Here is a 20,487-nt window from a genome sequence, read left to right on the forward strand (position 1 = left end):
GTTATTCGGTCCCAGCACCTGCCCACCTAGCAGTTCAAAAGCACGTAAAAGTGCAAGTAGATAAATAGGTACCGCTCCGGCGGGAAGGTAAATGGTGTTTCCGTGCACTGCTCTGGTTCGCCAGAAGCAGCTTAGTCATGCTGGCCACATGACCCTTGAGCTGTACGCCGGCTCCCTCGGCCAGTAAAGCAAGATGAGCACCGCAACCCCAGAGTTGTTCGCAACTGGACCTAGTGGTCAGGGGTCCCTTTACCTTTACCTTACTTGCTGTAAACCCCTATAAAATTATATTGTATTAGTAAGTTATGTATAATAGGGATGTACTTTATGTTATAGAGGGAAAGAGAGGGTTATATCTAAGTCATACTCAGAGCAAGGTAAAGGTAAAGGGACCCCTGACCATTAGGTCCAGTCGTGTCCAACTCTGGGGTTGCGGCGCTCATCTCGCTCTATAGGCCAAGGGAGCCGTCGTTTGTCCGCTGACTGCTTCCGGGTCATGTGGCCAGCATGACTAAACCGCTTCTGGTGAACCAGAGGAGCGCACGGAAACACCATTTACCTTCCTGCCGGAGCGGTCCCTATTTATCTACTTGCACTTTGACGTGCTTTCGAACTGCTAGGTGGGCAGGAGCTGGGACTGAGCAATGGGAGCTCACCCTGTCATTGCGGGGATTTGAACCGCCGACCATCAAATCAGCAAGCCCTAGACTCTGTGGTTTAACCCACAGCGCCACCTGGATCCCCATACTCAGTGTAGACCTACTTAAATCAGTGGACCTAAGTTAGACATGTCCATTGATTTCATTGGATTGGCTCTGAGTTAGATACAACCCAGAGAGAATTGCTCATGCTGTGGATTGTTCATGCTGTGGGTAGAATTTTAAGATTGAGTTTTCGTTTATCTTTTATTTCCAGCTTGGCAAGGAGTCAACAGTTTGACAAGCCAGCAATTGTTATCTTTTCAATGATTGGAAATGACGTCTGCAATGGGTAAGGTTTTAAGAAAAATGTGACATTGGTTATATCTCCATTACACTTAAACTAATTTAATAGTCATTCCCCCTTTCCAGAGAACTCCGGAAACTATAGTTCTCTAAACAAGAATATTGAGGCTTCTTGGGGGAGGGGGGAATGTAGGCCTACAGTGGTACCTTGGTTTAAGAACAGCTTAGTTTATGAACAACTTGGATTAAGAACGCTGCAAACCCGGAAGTAGGTGTTTTGGTTTGTGAACTTTGCCTTGGAAGCAGAACATGTTTTGCTTCCTGTTGAGTGTGTTCCATTTGTAAATTGAGTTCCCTGCTGCTTTGGGAAAGCACGCCTTGGTTTAAGAATGCTTTGGTTTAAGAACGGACTTCCGGAATGGATTAAGTTCGTAAACCAAGGTACCACTACATGTAAAAAGCATGATAGTTAAACAGGTGTAAAAACCAATATATGCAGGGTATGTTTTAATTATCATTTGTGTAACATCCTTGATAGAATTACCTGGATCTTGCTGGTGTGGGGACGCACAAGTGCTCATGTGTACATTCTGGTATATTTAAATTGTTCATGCATGTATGCATTCTACTGCTTTTATAACTAAATTGTTTACTTCTGCAGAGAGAGAGAGAGAGACAGGTGGAGAGATGGGGAGGGATAGTTTATGACTATTTTTGCAGGATGTTCCCTGGCTATGCCATTTCATTAATTCTGTTCTGCTGAAATACTGCTACTACTTTTTGTTGGAAAAATTACTCTAACGAACAAAACATCAAACTAAGGTAGTACTAAAGACAGTCGTAAACAGAAATAATAAGGCTACAAGATAATAAAATAATAATTGTAATAATCATAGAAAGCTTTAGAAATAATGAGTGGCGTAAAATATATTCTATAGTGGAATACAAGCTTAATATTTGTATCCAGATACACCAAATATTCATGAATGTTGCCAAATAAACTCATATTTAGTGGGAATGTGCCAACTATGAGATTGCTTGGTCATATAAATGACAGGCAGCCTGCAAGTAGAAGCAGTTTAATAATAATAATAATAATAATAATAATAATAATAATAATAATAATAATACTGAGGTATTAGTTACCATAATAGAAGATTTACATCGTGCAGTGGTTTGAAACTATGCCAAAAGCTCAATATTGTGAATCTAAATAACTAGTCAGTAATGCTTGGCATTGGCTGAGCTGCGGTGTATCGTGAATGGAAATAAATGAAGGAAAAATAATATGAAATACCAAGCTCCTCAGTTCACTATACAAAATTTAGGATGGAGTATCTAATCCTGTTGCTTTTCTTTCACCCTCACTTGGGAATATTGACATTTAAATAAATGGCCTGTGTTGGTACCATATTGTCCATTTGCACTATTAATGTGACAAGAGGAGTTTTTCTTTTCAGACACAAGTGCCTACCTTACCCCTCTCCCTGCAATATCTCACAAATGTTACTCCAGCAAGTTGTGCCATCATTTCTTTCTTGCTTTGTCTTTCTGGGTTTTTTTTTTCTTTCTTACTTCCATTTGGATGGTTTTAGTACATTATGCTGTTAGTGCCTAAGTTTTGAAACTGCACGAGTTCCACAAGAACCCCAGACCTTTGTATCAGAAAGAGAATGCATCTTATTCTGCAGAAGAATGAAACATCAATGTTTGCCCTTGTTCAAGTCTAGCTGTGGTCTCAAGGGAAGCTGTTGGCTGGTTCCTGTTACTTTTCACGGTGATAACTTCCTTTAAAAAGGCACTGGGATGAATCTGTTGGGGAGATAGTACTGGGGAAAGAGGGGGAAGAGGCACGCAATGGAATATTGGATCTGTAAAAGTCCACTAGAATGTGTACAGCACTTTCCCCTAAACTCACCCTTGGCTTTAGCGCCATCAAAATCTTTGCCAACTCACAAAACAGAGATGTATTTTTTGGGATATCAAACTATACATTCATCGTCCAGGAATTAATATGGAGATAAAGTGAAACAGAAGCATTCATAACAGATACTGGGTTGCTGGTTTTTTCCTTTAAAAATGGCGGTTGTTTTAATTAACAAGTGACACTATTTCACTATCCTATTAAAGTGGTATTTAGAGCCATTTTGATTGGAATAATGCATCCCTAAAGGTAAAGGTAAAGGGACCCCTGTCCGACTCTGGGGTTGTGGCGCTCATCTCGCATTAATGGCGAGCCGGCGTACAGCTTCCAAGTCGTGGCCAGCATGACAAAGCCGCTTCTGGCGAACCAGAGCAGCGCACAGAAACGCCTTATACCTTCCCGCCGGAGCGGTACCTATTTATCTACTTGCACTTTGACGTGTTTTCGAACTGCTAGGTGGGCAGGAGCAGGGACCGAACAACGGGAGCTCACCCCATCGCGGGGATTCGAACCACCGACCTTCTGATCAGCAAGCCCTAGGCTCTGTGGTTTAACCCACAGCGCCACCCGCGTCCCTATCCTGCTCTAATTCAGGCCTGTTTCTAGCTGAAGTAAGTGCTGTATCTCCAGCACTGCAGAATCACACCTCAGCCAAAGCACAGCTAACTGCCAATATTTCATGCCAAGGTGGCAAGTGAGAGATTGAGAAATACAGGCATTTGTAAGTGGCAGAGATAATGAAATTGGCGAATCATGTGCTTTCCCAGCAGAACCCAATTTTTGATGTCCAAATGAGGAGGATGTACAAAAATATAGACAGATGGTACATATCTCACAGCCTACCAAGGCACAAATGTAGGACAGCGAAATAAAAAAAAAGAAGAAGAAGAAACATGGAACAAAATGAATGCACAGTGGGGTTCTGGGGTTTTTCCTAAAGGAGCAGGGAAGCAAGCAAAATTGTTAGATTTGCTGTTTTTCCACTAACTGATCATCTCTGCAGCTTTCTTTTCCCATTGCTGTATTTTATCTGTGACATAAAGGCATGATAACAAGAAGGAAACAAGAGCTGACTGATTGGGGCCAGAGGCAATCTGTGCTTTGAAATGAGGGACAACTGAAAGAAATAACAGAAAAAAAGATTAAACTCCCTTAATGGTAAATCAGCCGTGATAGAGGCTTCTCTGCCCAAGCTCCCCAGTTCTGAAAATGCTTGATCTTCTAAGAGCTTCTGCTAACCGCAGTGGGACAGTGTTGCATCTACAGATGGAGACACATGTCAATATTTAACTTTTAATCTTTCAGAACCATTGCTTCTTAACAAGGATACATCCCAGCTTTGTTGGGACACATGAGGCACATCCGGCACTAAACTCTTGAAATTCTGCATGGAATCACGGGGTCAGGGTGGCCCCAATTAACCATCTAGTCCCAGCCTTGCACAGCTTGATGATCCATCGTTTCTCAAAGCTTGCCAGCCGCTTATGGCAGCCGCTGGGGTTCAGTAACCCTCGTAGTCTTGACAACTGCCTGGAGAACAGCAAGAATGGGGAGGACCAAGCAGCTGACTCACAAGTCGTGGAAACTGATCTAGCTCAAGCTTAACCCCTCCACTAACGCATCCAAACAGATCACCCAAAACGTAGCCAAACAGGAGACCATTTAGCCGTTTTGCTCTTGCTGTTCCTTGCTAAGCACCGTGTGGTCTTTTTCTTTCTTAGGTATCCTGACACTGTCAAACACATGACACGGCCCCAGCAGATGCGCGCCAATGTTATGCGGGCTCTACAATATCTAAATGGCATCCTTCCCAATGGGAGCCACGTGCTTTTAACCGGTTTGGTAGACGGTCACTTTCTGTGGGATAACTTGCACAATAGATTCTATCCTCTTGGTAAGTACGCCAACTTTCTTTCTTAGAGTGGTGATGCTGCAGAGGCAGGGGCGTGGGAAGGGAGGGGCGGAGGGGGCGGGTTGCCCCAGGTTCTACTCTGGGAGGGGTGACAAGATGGCCCCTGCCTCCCCCCAACTGTAGAGCGGCTGAGAGCACGTGCTTGCGCGGCATCCGTACAGGCTGCCACTCTCTCGTGCCGTCCGTACAGGATGCCACTCACATGGCAGCCTGTATGGTTGCCGTGCATGAGCGGCATCCCATACGGCTGCCGTGTGCAAGCGGCATCCCGTACAGACTGAGCATGTGCAGCATTCTGTATGGAGTGCACATGCGCAGTCCATACAGGGTGTCGCACAGGCACTGCCCTGGGTCCTGCACTGGGTACCATCTGGGCTTGCTACGGCAGTGTGCGGAGGTGCTGTGAAATGGCAGCGCCGGGATTCTGAGTGCCAGTTCATTCACCACGTGGCTCTTCTGGGACCCTCAGATTTGTGCAAGTTGTCAAATTTGAGGTGCTGCTCCTCCTTTCAGTGAAAGCACATTGTCCAGCTTTGTACTAGATAGTGGGTATACTGTAGTTAAGATATATAAAGGAGAACTTGGTTTGGGCTTTGGTGATTACATTTTTTGTGGTCATAGCTGAAAATTCCACCAGTGCCGCCTTTGGCAAAAAATAAATAAATCTCCCTGCTCTTTTGTATCATTTCTTTCTAAACTTTAAATGTTTTACACACTGTCTGAACTCCATGTTTCTCTTCCCAATTGTGTCAAAGGCAGACTGCCTGCCTGACAGGTTTTAGCGCTTCCAACTGGGTGCCCTGAATTCAGTGGGACTTATTCCCTTCTAAGAGCATATAGGAGTTCAGCTTAAGATACTGTAATTCATTGTCTTGATCCGAGAACGAGAAAAAACTATGAGACAAATGATCAAATGCAAACATTTCTTAATATAGAGCATGTTATGGGAAGCCTAATGTGAGTTTAACAATACTTGAATTTAGGTCACCTGGACAGAAGGAGTATATGTTTCTTTCTGTGACAGAATGCATTATTTCCACCTTTAAAGCCAACCTGCGAGAGGTATAAAAAAAAATGAAAGCCATGAATGCACACAGTCATCTTTAATCTTCCTCCTTGATGTGAAAAAGCTAGATTGGTTTTGGAGAATGAAAGGCTTGTTAATGGGTAAAGCATCATTCACTCAGACCTGGGGTTTGAACTGAATATTATGTGACTCTGATCTCTTGTTAACTTAATTGGCTGAGAATAGAGGTGGAAAAGGTGTGTGTGTGTGTGTGTGTGTGTGTGTGTGTAATGTGACTCGAGACACAGATGTGAAGGGGCAGCAATAAAGCATATGGTAGGCTATATAGCAGGCGTAGGCAAACTCGGCCCTCCAGGTGTTTTGAGACTACAGTTCCCATCATCCCTGACCACTGGTCCTGCTAGCTAGGGATCATGGGAGTTGTAGTCCCAAAACATCTGGAGGGCCGAGTTTGCCTATGCCTGCTATATAGTGTATTGCGAATACGTTGTGTGAATCAGCCTGAGGGAGTTTATTTGCGGCAGCAGTTACAAAGGATATATATGAATGGGGCCAAAGAGAGCTCATTTTGAATCCTTACATAGCTGTGCAGGTGTCTGAGCAAACTTGGGCAAATCATACTGCTCAGCTTTGCTTCACAAAGTTGTGGAGAGCATAAAAGGCCTTATGAACCTTAAAGGTAAAGGTAAAGGGACTCCTGACTATTACGTCCAGTTGTGGACGACTCTGGGGTTGCGGTGCACATCTCACTTTATTGGCTGAGGGAGCCGGCGTACAGCTTCCAGGTCATGTGGCCAGCATGGCTTAAGCCGCTTCTGGCGAACCAGAGCAGCACACAGAAACGTTGTTTACCTTCCCGCCGGAGCGGTACCTATTTATCAGTTGCACTTTGATGTGCTTTCGAACTGCTAGGTGGGCAGGAGCTGGGACCAAGCAACAGGAGCTCACCCCGTCGCAGGGATTTGAACCGCTGACCTTCTGATCAGCAAGCCCTAGGCTCTGTGGGTTAACCCACAGCGCCACCCACGTCCCTTAACTTATCCCAAAACATCGGAGAAAAGCTGGAAGGTAAACCAAACAAACACTAGGCTTTGTGCATCGCTTTTAGCTAAAACTAAAGATGCCTGAATAGAGTTGCTGCCGATTACAGATCCAGTAATGAGACAAACTGCTATTAAGTGCCTTATACCTAATTTTGTCACCGTTGCCTGTGCCAAATCTTCATGAGGATTACCATGTACATATGCCAGCTATCAAAATAGCCACTGTACACTAATGAATATAGTGATAGTGGCAGGAAATTTCAAAGGAGGGAGAGCGTCCGACCGCTGGCTGCCTATTCTATGTACTTGGGTTCCTGAGCACAAACAGTAAAATTCTTAGCCTTTTTCATGCTTTTAGGTAGATGCATTTTAGACTTGGGGCGGGGGGTGCATAGCAACCCTCAATGTTCCCTTCTCCCACAACTCCACTTCTGACCTTTGTGTGTTGATATTGGAAGTCTCCCAACTGCACTGAACACAATGAGAATCTCTTGAGATTTTCACGCTCAACATGCAAAGGTCAGAAGTGAGCTTCCTCTCCCTGAGTTAAGACCAAACACGTTCGCTCAAATGCTCTCGCCAGGCAGATTTCTAATGCGTTTCCAGCAAGGGACATAGGTTTTCACGTGGTCAGTTTTGAAAATATTTCTGTCTTCCAGGCCAGTTGAACAAAGATGTCACATACGAACATTTTTACTCGTTTCTCAGCTGTCTACAGGTAAGTTGCCTCAATGTCCAATGCAATTACATCTTGGGCTGAAAAAAGCTGAGTATGAAAGGTGATGCATTCTGTTGGTTTGACACCTAGTTGTGGTGGAAGTTCATGAGGTTCGTAAACGAACCTTCCTTTAGGGAGAGCGTAAAGCAGGGGTCGGCAACCTAAGGGCCGGATGCGGTCCAATCGCCTTCTCAATCTGGCCTGCGGATTCAGCATGTTTTTACATAAGTAGAATGTGTGCTTTTATTTAAAATGCATCTCTGGGTTATTTGTGGGGCATAGGAATTCGTTCATTATTTTTTTGCAAAATATAGTCTGGTCTGCCACATGGTCTGAGGGACGGTGGACTGGCCCACGGCTGAAAAAGTTTGCTGACCCCTGGCGTAAAGTAATTAGGCATGTAACTGTATGTAGCAAGCATAGACTATGAGCTAATCTCTAGGCTTTTAGACAGGGCTGGCCTTATCACAAGGTGGAACTTTGAAGAAGAAGCAAATGGAAGGAGATTAGTGTTGGATTCCCTTGCTAGTCCCAATACCTTGCTGTTTCTTACCAAAGTGTTGCCCAGGGCAAAAGCAAGTCTGTTGGGATCAACAAGCCCCAAGGGCAAATTGAAGAGGTGAAGTCCTGGAGTGATGACAGGATCCAAACTTAACTGGGGGAGAAGAAGGGGGATCTCACCCAAGTTCTTGTAGGCCATCCCTGAGTTTTAGTGCTCCAAACAGATGTAAAGTTCTTCAAGCATGCCAGAGATTACGAACAATTGAATCCACATCTATTAAGAACATCAGTTTTCTGAATTTCAGTTGTTAATCTGAATTATCTCCTTCACTCTGTGTTCCCTGCCTAGGTCTGAAACCGTAACACTTTGTTTTAAAAAATACATGCCATGTTTTTTATAGCATCTCCAGCCTTCCAGTTAATGGAGGTTTTTCCTCTGTCTCCTGGTGCCTTTATTACATATCTTTAGGTGCAAGGCAAAAACTTTCCTCTTCTCCCTATAATTAATTAAACAATCTATGGTATTTTAAACTATTTGTCTGTGTGGGGCTATTCTTTTTATTGTTGCTATGTATTTGTGTGTGTAGTAGTAGTAGTAGTAGTAGTAGTAGTAGTAGTAATAATAATAATAATAATAATAATAATAATAATAATAATAATAATAATAATAATAATAAAAAAACAACTACCCTGTGATCTTCAGAGGAAGGGCCTTCTTGGTAGTGGCACCTGACCTGCAGAATGCCCTCCCACCAGATGTCAAAGAGAACAACAACTACCAAACTTTTAGAAGACATCTGAAGCCAGCCCTGTTTAGGGAAGCTTTTAATGTTTGATGAATTATTGTATTTTAATATTTTGTTGGAAGCCGCCCAGAGTGGCTAGGGAAGTCCATCCAGATGGGTGGGGTATAAATAAATTATTATTATTATTATTATTATTATTATTATTATTATTATTATTTTACACACACAAATATTTAAATCTTTCCACATTCACACAGTCTTCTCCATGCGTTGGCTGGATGTCTGCAAATGCCACTCTTAGGAACCTGACCTCAGAGGTATGTTTAATATAAAAGTAATTTTAAAATATATTCAGATATTCTATTTTTAAAGATGGTGTTTGGACTTCTGCTGTAAGAAGGAAATAAAGTTTTAACGGACAGGATATTTTATATCACTGTTTTAGTGAAGAAATCTGGACTCCTAATATCAGCAAGGGCTTCTTTTGCTCTGCTTCAATTCAAGATGCTCAGATCAGATTCAGTTTCTTATATATTTGAACAATCTGCTTAATGTACATGGGGTTCAAATGCCAGCAAAATTGCCTGCCAGTTCTTGTTCTTTCCCAGAGTAGCATCTCACTTAAATCTTCAAGGTTGGGTGCAAGCTAATAGACTTTTTATGGGACTGCCTTGCCTAAGAATGAACATTTTTGAAAGCAGTCTGCGTAATGTATCAAGTGCTTCTAGCGTAATATTTTCTCTGTTGTGCTAGCTTTCTACATGCAAGGGAGTCTTGGCGTGGAGGGGCCAAGCAGGCACTCTCCCTCCACATGACGTCTGAAGCAGCTCAGTTAGACTCAAGGAGGAACTGTAGTGTGCTCTGTCTTGGATATCTGAATCAGTTATAAATGAATTTAACAAAAAGTGGCACTTGAGGGACCTTTTCGCTCAAGCAGTTTTGCCTACAGCAGCTCCAAGAGGGAATTGTCTTTCTACCGACTGGAAATGGCTTAGGCTGGCATTGAATGCATAACCGGTTGTGAAGCTCAGGTCCTTGCAGGGGAATGTTGCTCTATATGTTGTTGTTGTTCAGTCGTGTCCGACTCTTCATGACCCCATGGACCAGAGCACGCCAGGCACGCCTATCCTTCACTGCCTCTCGCAGTTTGGCCAAACTCATGTCAGTAGCTTTGAGAACACTGTCCAACCATCTCATCCTCTGCCGTCCCCTTCTCCTTGTGCCCTCCATCTTTCCCAACATCAGGGTCTTTTCTAGGGAGTCTTCTCTTCTCATGAGGTGGCCAAAGTACTGGAGCCTCAACTTCAGGATCTGTCCTTCTAGTGAGCACTCAAGGCTGATTTCTTTAAGGATGGATAGGTTTGATCTTCTTGCAGTCCATGGGACTCTCAAGAGTCTCCTCCAGCACCATAATTCAAAAGCATCAATTCTTCGGCGATCAGCCTTCTTTATGGTCCAGCTCTCACTTCCGTACATTACTACTGGGAAAACCATAGCTTTAACTATACGGACCTTTGTCGGCAAGGTGATGTCTTTGCTTTTTAAGATGCTGTCTAGGTTTGTCATTGCTTTTCTCCCAAGAAGCAGGTTGCTCTATATACTGTGCACCAATATCTTAATAACATATTGGTCAAGGTTGTAAGCAAGGTCAGCTGTTTGTACAAACAAAGAGCGGGGCGGCGACTCTGTGACTTGGATGTTAAGTGGCAGATTTACCGTAATTTCACACTTATTTTTGTGCACAGAAGCTGAAAGCGGTGTGCCAGCACAAAGCTTGCATGTTGTTTTATTGTGCATATTACTGTAAGGTGCTCTGAACTCTTGGAAGGCAGAGATGGATAATAATAATAATAATAATAATAATAATAATAATAATAATAATAATAATAATAATAATAATAATAATAATTTATTATTTGTACCCCGCCCATCTGGCTGGGTCTCCCCAGCTACTCTGGGCGGCTTCCAACAAATATTAAAATACATTAAAATATCACAGATTAAAAACTTCCCTAAACAGGGCTGCCTTCAGGTATTTTCTGAATGTCAGGTAGTTGTTTATCTCTTTGACCTCTGATGGGAGGGCGTTCCACAGGGCGGGCGCCACTACTGAGAAGGCCCTCTGCCTGGTTCCCTATAGCTTTGCTTCTTGCAATGAGGGAACTGCCAGAAGGCCCTCGGTGCTGGACCTCAGTGTCTGGGCTGAACGATGGGGGTGGAGACGCTCCTTCAGGTATATAGGATTGAGGCCGTTTAGGGCTTTAAAGGTCAGCACCAACACTTGGAATTGTGCTCGGAAACGTACTGGGAGCCAATGTAGATCTCTCAGGACCGGTGTTATGTGGTCCCGGCGGCCACTCCCAGTCACCACTCTAACTGCCGCATTCTGGATTAGTTGTAGTTTCCGGGTCACCTTCAAAGGTAGCCCCACGTAGAGCGCATTGCAGTAGTCCAAGCGGGAGATAACTAGAGCATGTACCACTCTAAGAGTTCGCATAACAATAAAACAATTCACACATATATTTCTTCTGGATTCCCACACCCCATCCCACCCTGGCACCCCACAGAGAGCCTTACAGCTTTCCAGTGTCCTGAAGGAGATGGCGAAATCTGAGAAATACGCCAATTTTGACGTTTTCTACATGGATTACCCACTGAAGGAAGGTAAGCTGAATAAAGAACCACTCGATACATATCACTGGAAGGGAGGGGTGATGCCTACCAGTCCAAAAGACAAATTCCAATTCCAATTGTTCGTTTCCCTAAGGACGTCTCTGGGTTTGGGTACTGGGGGTGGGGGGTGGGACTTGGGAAAGGTGGCATCAGTAGGCCCCCAATCCTTGAATGGGACAACCTGCTGTTGCTGCACTCCATTCACTTGCCCAGGATTGATAACTACCAATAATAATAATAATAATAATAATAATAATAATAATATTTTTTATTTATACCCTGTCCATCTGGCTGGGTTTCCCAGAAAACAAGGTAGCTGGAGGATGTTGCCCTGCCTCCTCTCTCCTGCATGCTCAGAGAGGACCGATGTGCAAGCAGTGACAGAAAAGGGAGGCAAGCAGGGCCACAGGGCTCTAGGAGGTGACAGTCAGGGGGTGGACCTCAGCAAGTGTCCAGCAAGACACCACCCCAATCTCTGAGCAGTGCGAGATTCCGGGGGTTGCAGGCGCTTACCCCGGGTTTGCGTTTCCTTCGGGAATGAGGGACAGCAGAGACTGTGGTGCCTTTATTTACATATATATACAACCTGAGCCTGCGATGGAGAGGCTCGCGGCATCCACACCCCAGGAGCGCCTTGCTTCTCCCACAGCCACAGCCTTGGATTCAAACAGAAATCAAACGCTCTCGAGCTTGCTGCTTTGCTACTAGCTCACATCACTGCGACTTTCAACTTTGTGGCTTCATCCTTCTAACTGACCATGAGGTGGGGGACAGGCCCCAAACATTTGCCATCTCCTCTTTGCTTTGCTTCCCATAATGGCACATAACCCAGGCTATCTCCTCAACACAGGAAGCTAGCTTGGCTTACATTCTAAGATTTGCTGGATCCAGAGGTTAGAAGGGTCTTGCATACAGTCTACTTCCCCTCTCCCCTTGCTAGTTCCAGCAGTCACCCCCATCAGCAGCAGTAATGGGGAGAAGGCTTCCCACGGGGACTACTATAAGGATTGAGGGGGACCTGGATGACTTTTTCTGTGGGCAGAAGCCCGGCTGGTCCAGAGGCTGAATTCTGATCTGACCTTGTGTTAGATCTGAAAGCTCTCCCAGGGACATTTTGGCACCTTGAGCAGATCCCAAAATGGCACCCCCCTCCTCACCAGGGAAGAAGGGGGAAGGAGAGAAAGATTGACACCTGCTGCCCCTGTGGATCCTGCCGCCTGAGGCAGTCACCACACCTTGTCTCACGAGTGGGCTGGCCCTGAGCTCATTGTGATGCTGAAAAGAAGAATCTGTCCCTCCATTGGGGGACATTGAGAGCCAGTGTGGTGTAGTGGTTAAGAGTGGTAGACTCGTAATCTGGGGAACCGGGTTCGCGTCTCCGCTCCTCCACATGCAGCTGCTGGGTGACCTTGGGCTAGTCACACTTCTCTGAAGTCTCTCAGCCCCACTCACCTCACAGAGTGTTTGTTGTGGGGGAGGAAGGGAAAGGAGAATGTGAGCCGCTTTGAGACTCCTTCGGGTAGTGAAAAGCGGGATATTAAATCCAAACTCTTCTTCCATTGAGGAAGGAACACGTTGGTGGAGAATACAGATTTTGGATGGTCAGCTAGTCCAGCCAAAATCAGTAGACCACTGGCCACGTGAATGTGCACCTGGCTCCCAGTCAACTCATGTGGGTGCCAACCGAGCAAGGAAACAGTATGTGTAATCTTTGTAAAGTTTGTGGATCTTTCACGCAGGATCCAGGCACAAGAGGCTTACAGACTTTGCTTCCTAAACATTCCTTTTACTTAGTTATGCAATTACTTATTCTTTGCTTACAATAAATTATTAAGGGATCCGTCGCTTAAATCAAAACCATTCTGAATACCCTCTTAATGTTTCACGAGAGTCATTATCTGATTGCTGATGAGCTAAATTACTTCGAAGTGCTGAATATATCGAGTCAGGTTTGGGCGGGGAAATCAATGGGGTTTACCTTTTCCCGTTGGCAAACGAAAGAAAATGCAACACAACCTTAGGGAATGTTTGTCACAGGCCCATAATCGTGTTTACAATTAAAGGCTTCTTCTTAGTAGATGTATCCCTTGTCAGTTCCCCTTCTTGCCTCCCTCTGCTCTATTCATTGACCTATTTTTCATTTTCTTTTTGCTAAAGTTAGTGCAACCCCCTTTTCGGAATCTCAAAGTATTATTAAATATTCAGCAGCTATTGCAGTCTCTCCGCCCACCCCTCCGGCTTTGGGTGAAGTCCTAATTTTTGGCGTTTGAGAGCTCTGGCACTGGTTTCACTGTGGATTAGGCCTCACCCAGAATTTTAGACCGTTTCTTAAGTCCCCCATGAAGCTTATTGGACTGAAACAGATAATAGTTTATTCAGAGAGCTGGAGGCGGCATGCTGGATCCGTTGGTTCCTGCTATAGAAATCCCTTCCTCTTAACATTGCTGCTCACAGAGTCTTGTACAGTAGCACTTAAAGACCTGAAAAAGTGGAAAGTGAGCAAAAAAAAAAAAATATGTGTGAGCACACACTGAGCTTCTGTCATAGTTCGTTTAACCCTCTTAAACTCCCAACACTGGAAGTGTTTTTTAAAATCTAGATCACAGAGTGGGGTGACATATGTTCACATGCAAGAAATCTGATGTATTCGGGTAGGGGCATAACAGACTGAAAATAATGCTAACTGTCAATTTATGAGAGATTAGTATTGTTATAGGTTCCCCCCCCACAAAAAAACCCCTGGAAATTAATAAATGGTAGGATTTTGATTATTTGGGATTTGAAGGGGACACGGGTGGCGCTGTGGTCTAAACCACAGAGCCAAGGGCTTGCCGCTCAGAAGGTTTGGTGGTTCAAATCCCTGCGATGGGGTGAGCTCTCATTGCTCTGCCCCAGCTCCTGCCAACCTAGCAGTTCGAAAGCATGCCCCAAAAGTGCAAGTAGATAGATAGGTACCACTCCAGCAGGAAGGTAAACGGTGTTTCCGTGCGCTGCTCTGGTTCACCAGAAGCGGCTTAGTCATGCTACCACATGACCTGGAAGCTATACGCCGGCTCCCTCGGCCAATAAAGCAAGATAAGCACCGCAACCCCAGAGTCGTCCGCGACTGGACTTAACTGTCAGGGGTCCTTTACCTTTTATACAGGCTGCAGAGGAATTCCTGGGCTAGCCCATGCAAAACCAGCTGCTAGGGCCATTAAGAAACAATATAGGGCCATTGGCAATGCAAGAAAACTGTCCTCCCCCCCCCCCAGCTCTGAAGTGTGAACAGAGAGGGGGGATTTAGAAGGTTGCCCGGGTTAAGGCATAATTTCCCAAGAAGAGTTTGGGGCCTTTGGCATATCTGAACCTCATTTGACCGTTTGGACCAGTCATATGCAGTAATGAAAATGGTTCAGATCCAAGCACATGTATAACCACAACCGTCCACTTTGTTTCCAGAAAGCAATGACCTTGAATTTTGATTCTGTGGAAGAGGCAACTGAAGAATAGTAGACGGAAAGTGTTAAATCAGAACACTTAAGTTTTGATATTTTGTACCTGCTTGGCCTCATGTGAGCCTCATTCTTACTTGGAACTGAATGTGTGTTCCTCTGCCAGCATTTCTGCTCCAAGAGTTTACCTTGCATAAATATCTTGGAAAGGCTTAAATGCCGCCTAGAAGGAAAGGGGATTGGATGCGGTATTGGCTCTGACAACGTTTCATAAATCATCATAATCTTCATGTACGCAACTCATGTGCTAAAAATACTGCCTGCGATGCTGGGTGGAGTGAATGTGGCGCTTATACGTGCCGTGCATAATCTGCTGTGATTATCTCATTTACAGTTGCTGAGATGTGGCAGAAATCTGGAGGAGAGGCCTGGCAGCTTATAGAACCCGTGGATGGATTTCATCCTAACCAGGTAAGTAGCAGAGAAGGGCAGGGGATAGGAATCGGAGGCAAAAGGCACAATAATGAGAAATGTGGGTACTCAAGAGCACAACCTCTTTCCGTCTTCTGACAAAGGAACTCTTATGCGTTGTCTGCATCAAGCCCATCTTTCAACATCACCTTTACACTGAAGATAACGCCTCTCTACCCCAGCATTTGACATTGTACATTAGAACCCATTTGACTATTTTTAAAAAATGGATTTCTGTCAGGATGCTGTCAGCAGCTCCCGGCTGGTTGCCCAGAAAAGTATAAAGACAAAGAAAAGTTTCATATTGTCCTTTTTTATTTCAATCTTTACAGAGAGAGGCTATAGAACCAGCCTCTTGGATAATGGTGTCCTGAGTGAATCTCCACCCCCCCGTCTCTCCCTCTTCCTCATTCGTCATCATCATCACCTCCTCTAGGGGTGCTGCTTCGTGCCCTCTGTCTTTGAGCTCTTTGCTCTCCTACTTTTAAGGCTCGCCGGATTCTGGGAGATGGAGGGCCTGGAATGCTTTCTAATGACAACGTGGCAGCTGGGTGTTACTCTAGCTCTGCCATGATTTCCCAACTTTCCCCCTCATCTACGGTATCTCTGAGCTGCAACCTCCCTCAAACCCCTCTTATAAATCTATACTGTCCTCCTCTGCCCAGTCCCTGACAATTTTGATACTGTATTTTTGAATTGCCGTAACCCTGCCCAGACCTTATGGATGGGTGAGAATCCTAGGTGATCATGATGACAATAATGTAACCTCTTGTCAGGGACAGGCTGGATGACCGGGGGGGGGGGGACCAGCCGGCAAACCTCATCGGGAAGCCTCAGAGGAGGAAGGTTAGGGGGGCATTGAAGACAGAGCTGGGGTGCCAACTTGAATAAAATATTGGGGGGGGGGGCAAGTGATCACACGACATGGCACACGGACAACATTTGAATGGCAATGCTCATCAACATTTGGGGGGGGGGTCCTATGGGGCATAGGATGGTTGTCTGCTGAAAAAGCAACCCAAGAAGACCCAAGAGCAGAAATCAGTTCAGACTCCACACATGAAGCTTCCTAGGTTCTTGCCTGTCCTGCTGTTAGGCTCCCAGCTTCCCTTATCTCCAAGGACACGAAGAGCTATGCATGTGGCAGAACGATGAGCAAGGGCTCCCTCCCGCCATAGTTTATGCCTAGGTGGGCAACCTCTGGAGGAGGAGGGGACTTAGCAGAAAGTAGGAAGCAGGAACTTCCTGGCAAGTGTGCTATGGAAGCTGGTCCGGCCTTGAGGCCTCTCTGCGTTATCTGCTGTTTTCTTGAATGAATAAAGAATTAAACTTCCTGCTCGTCTCTGCATTAGAGTGCTGACCTGCATCTGAACTAGCCCCGACACCTCTGTGCCCCATAATCCTCATCATCCATTTTTGCATTTTAAATTTCCTGTCTGATATTTGCGCTCAGATGTTTCACACTGCCTCAAGCTCACTATGTCCAAGGCTGGTGCTCTTCTCTTTCTCAGCAAGCCTCTTCAGTATTCATTTATAACATCGCCATTCACCATATTAAACAAGCACACAACCTTGGCTTCATATTTGACCCCCTTTCTCATTTGCTTCCTATATTCAATCTGTCACCCAGTCAGGTTGCTTCTCCTCTTACAGAATTGAAAAGACATAACCCTCCCGCTCTTGGCGCAAAATTTTAGTCAACGTTCTGATCACTGCCTGCCTTAATGACTTCTCCTCTCTGGCCTTTCTTTGCTGTATCTCAGCCCCCTCATGTCTCCCTGGAACTTTGCTGCGAAAGCAGGGGTCCCCAAACTAAGGCCCGGGGTCCGGATGCGGCCCAATCGCCTTCTCAATCCGGCCCACGGAAGGTCCGGGAATCAGCGTGTTTTTACATGTGTCCTTTTATTTAAAATGCATCTCTGGGTTATTTGTGGGTGTGGCGATCACCCAAATTTAGGATTGGCACAGTAGGAGTTAAAAGGAATAACCAGTAAGAACCTTTAGGGGGCGGAGTTATGTGGGCTATATAAACCCCTCCCGGGGAAGGAAGGGAGTTCTTAGTCTGTTCTTTAGTCTTGTCTTTAGTCTTTTGGGCTTGTCTTTAGGCTTGTCGTTTGTCTTTATCCCAGGGGGCTTGTTGTGGGTATTGAGAGGCTGGAAGGAGGGTGGCAAGGGAAGGAGTAGGAACAGGGGAGGGAGAAATCGTTGGGCACTGTTGTTAACAAGAACACAACCAAGAAAGTACTGTTTATTCAGAAACCACATGCTTATGTACCAAACTTCAAATAAAACAGTTTTGTTCCAATATTCTCCTTGACTGAACTGAGTGAAGTAAATACCAGACAGACTGGTTGGTGGCAGCGGTTAATTAATAAAGTGGTGAGTGCAGGTATCAATGGACCGTTAAACGTCTGGGGGACCTGTGCAGGTTGAGCGAACCGCCACAAGTGGGGTATAGGAATTCATTCATATTTTTTTAAAAAAATATAGTCCGCCCCCCCAAAGGTCTGAGGGACAGTGGACCGGCCCCCTGCTGAAAAAGTTTGCTGACCCCTGTGCCAAAGTAATTTGCTCTATGTGGCACCCTTCCTTTGTTGTTGTTCAGTCATTCAGTCGTGTCCGACTCTTCGTGACCCCATGGACCAGAGCACGCCAGGCACGCCTATCTTTCACTGCCTCCCACAGTTTGGCCAAACTCATGCCAGTCGCTTCGAGAACACTGTCCAACCATCTCATCCTCTGTCTTCCCCTTTTCCTTGTGCCCTCCATCTTTCCCAACATCAGGGTCTTTTCCAGGGAGTTTTCTCTTCTCATGAGGAGGCCAACCTCAACTTCAGGATCTGCCCTTCCAGTGAGCACTCAGGGCTGATTTCTTTAAGGATGGATAAGTTTGGTTTTTTTGCAGTCCATGGGACTCTCAAGAGTCTCCTCCAGCACCATAATTAACCTTCCTTAACCTCCAGCAATGGCTCCTTGCCTCTGCGATTCAGCACAAAACCTGCGTTGTTACCTGCTAAGCCCTCCCTGACCTTGCCTTCATTCATTTCTCTGTTCTTTTACTCCAACAGATCCTTGCCCAAGACTGTTGCTCCTCTAGTTCTGCCACCCTCAGTGATCTGGAAGGATTATATCCAGTTAGTGTCCCTCTGCTCTTTTATCCAGGGGAATCTTAACAGTAGAGGGACAGAAACCAAGGCAGTATTTGAGGATATTCTTTTCTCCTTCACCCCACCTAAATCTGCTCCAGAAGGGTAGCAGGCTTTTGGAATAGCATGGGAAATGGGTGGTCTCTATTTTCGTTCCACTGACTAAAAGCTCTGCAAGGTCATAGTCTTGTCAGCATATGTACAACAATTGGATTCGACCTAAATTTTCCTGCTCCCTCCATCACTTCCACCCTTTTCTCTCTTGCTGCTGCTTAAACCTGGTGCTCTCTCCTAGAACACCTTCACAAATGCCAACTCTTACATTGTTCAAACCCCTCATCAAAAACCCCTTTCCACAAAAACATTTGGCACATTAGTCCTCAGTCCCTACTGAAGTCTCGGCATATTTGTAAATACACTGAACACGGATACCTTTCCTTGGTGGGTTTTGTCTCATTTGCATATTCAATATAGACAGTTAATACCACTTTAATTGTCATATCCCTCAAAAGAATACTGAAAGAATGCTGATTAAAAAAAATTCTTAGTAATAACTATTAAACTAATAGAAGTCCGTTTAATAAATATACCGTAAGCCTGTTACAAGCATGCTCTGCTGGGGATTCAGGCAATTAAGTATTCATCCAATTCCTTTAATAAGATTATATTTTAAAAGTTACATGGAAAGACGTGGGCTACAATTTGGAAACTAACTTTCTTCCAGCGTTTCTCCTATATTTACCTAGTGGTGTGGGAGCCATTTCCCTGTGGGGTCTTCCCACAAGTGTTCAAATTCAGGAACACTGTGCAGATGGAGCTCATTGCATGGTTCCTTTCCCACTTAATTGAGGCCTGCGTTCTTCGCCAACCAACAGTTGGATAAAGAATAAGTAAATATCAGCAAAATACTCAATCATCTATCTCCTTTATCTTGGCTGCAACAATTTCTCTGTCTCTCTCCTTTTCCATCTCTGCTTTTCCTCTGGTATTAAGGAACCCATTATTTCATTTTGTATATGACTATACACACCCCAGTTACGCCCAATCGATGGCCCTGGTAAATAATTAAGTAATTTGATTCAAACCTGCCAATGGCGGGAGAGAGCTGGAGAGTCTTCATGGCTTGTGAAGAGACCCTCCCTGGAACCCAAAGAGGACATCAGTGAGGGCAGAGAAAGCCCCCAAAATGGCTGGAGACGCAGCGGGGCTTTGTTTACGCTGCTCAGCCTCCTCTCCTAACAGCTAATATGTGGGGTGGCGCAGCAGCAGCAGCATGTTCCTCCAGTGCTTCAGTTCTAGTTGTGGATATTTTTGGATGTAGCGCTTTTGGAATGGATTGAAGGGAGAGCGGCAGAGAGGGTGTTCAGAGTGCTCCCCACTTTACGCGATTTCACTTGTGCATGCAAGGGACCCGGAATGTAACCCCCATGAAATTAGCACCTGCACACAATGTATATGCAATTGGAACAATGTATGATTGCTTATTATTGCTATTGGGAGGGAGAAAGCAAGACTCACAAATCTGGGCCTGCATATGTGGTTCCTGTATTCCGATACGTGACATGAGATTCCACTTTGTGCAAGCAGCTCCATCTCTGCTCACGGTCAGTGTGAAAGGGTCGTCGACATCAGAATAAATAAATGGCTTGTGCACTGAAGCCATTTAAAGTCAAGTGAAATTTTCAGAACCACTTGGCATCTAGGAGAAAATAAACCTGCTGTTCAGTAAATTATGCCGAGAAATCCCATTCTTAATACTGTCCTTTGATGGATTGCTTTTGGATATGGGACATATTTGCAAGATTGTACAGCCTTCTCCCCCCAGTCCACCTGTTGGGTTAGAGTTTTTTTTGGGGAGGGTGGAGGGGGGTTTACAAAATAAATATTTCCCTTTTTTTAATAGCCTCATCCTTTTCTTCCTTAACCCTCAAATCTAAGCTACAGGGAG

The 20,487-nt window shown here is 44.9% G+C and overlaps 1 protein-coding gene across 1 annotated transcript in view; it reads left to right on the forward strand.

Moving 5' to 3' along the window:
* Positions 1-20,487, forward strand: part of AOAH (acyloxyacyl hydrolase) — an 83,541-nt gene that overhangs the window by 60,846 nt on the left and 2,208 nt on the right. The window contains exons 15-20 of the mRNA XM_033165905.1: positions 916-990; positions 4,590-4,762; positions 7,510-7,568; positions 9,073-9,132; positions 11,383-11,479; positions 15,317-15,393. Coding sequence (XP_033021796.1) covers positions 916-990; positions 4,590-4,762; positions 7,510-7,568; positions 9,073-9,132; positions 11,383-11,479; positions 15,317-15,393 — 541 coding nt within the window. The remainder of the gene's footprint in view (positions 1-915; positions 991-4,589; positions 4,763-7,509; positions 7,569-9,072; positions 9,133-11,382; positions 11,480-15,316; positions 15,394-20,487) is intronic.

Source organism: Lacerta agilis, chromosome 12 (genome assembly GCF_009819535.1).
Source record: "Lacerta agilis isolate rLacAgi1 chromosome 12, rLacAgi1.pri, whole genome shotgun sequence".
Taxonomy (NCBI): domain Eukaryota; kingdom Metazoa; phylum Chordata; class Lepidosauria; order Squamata; family Lacertidae; genus Lacerta; species Lacerta agilis.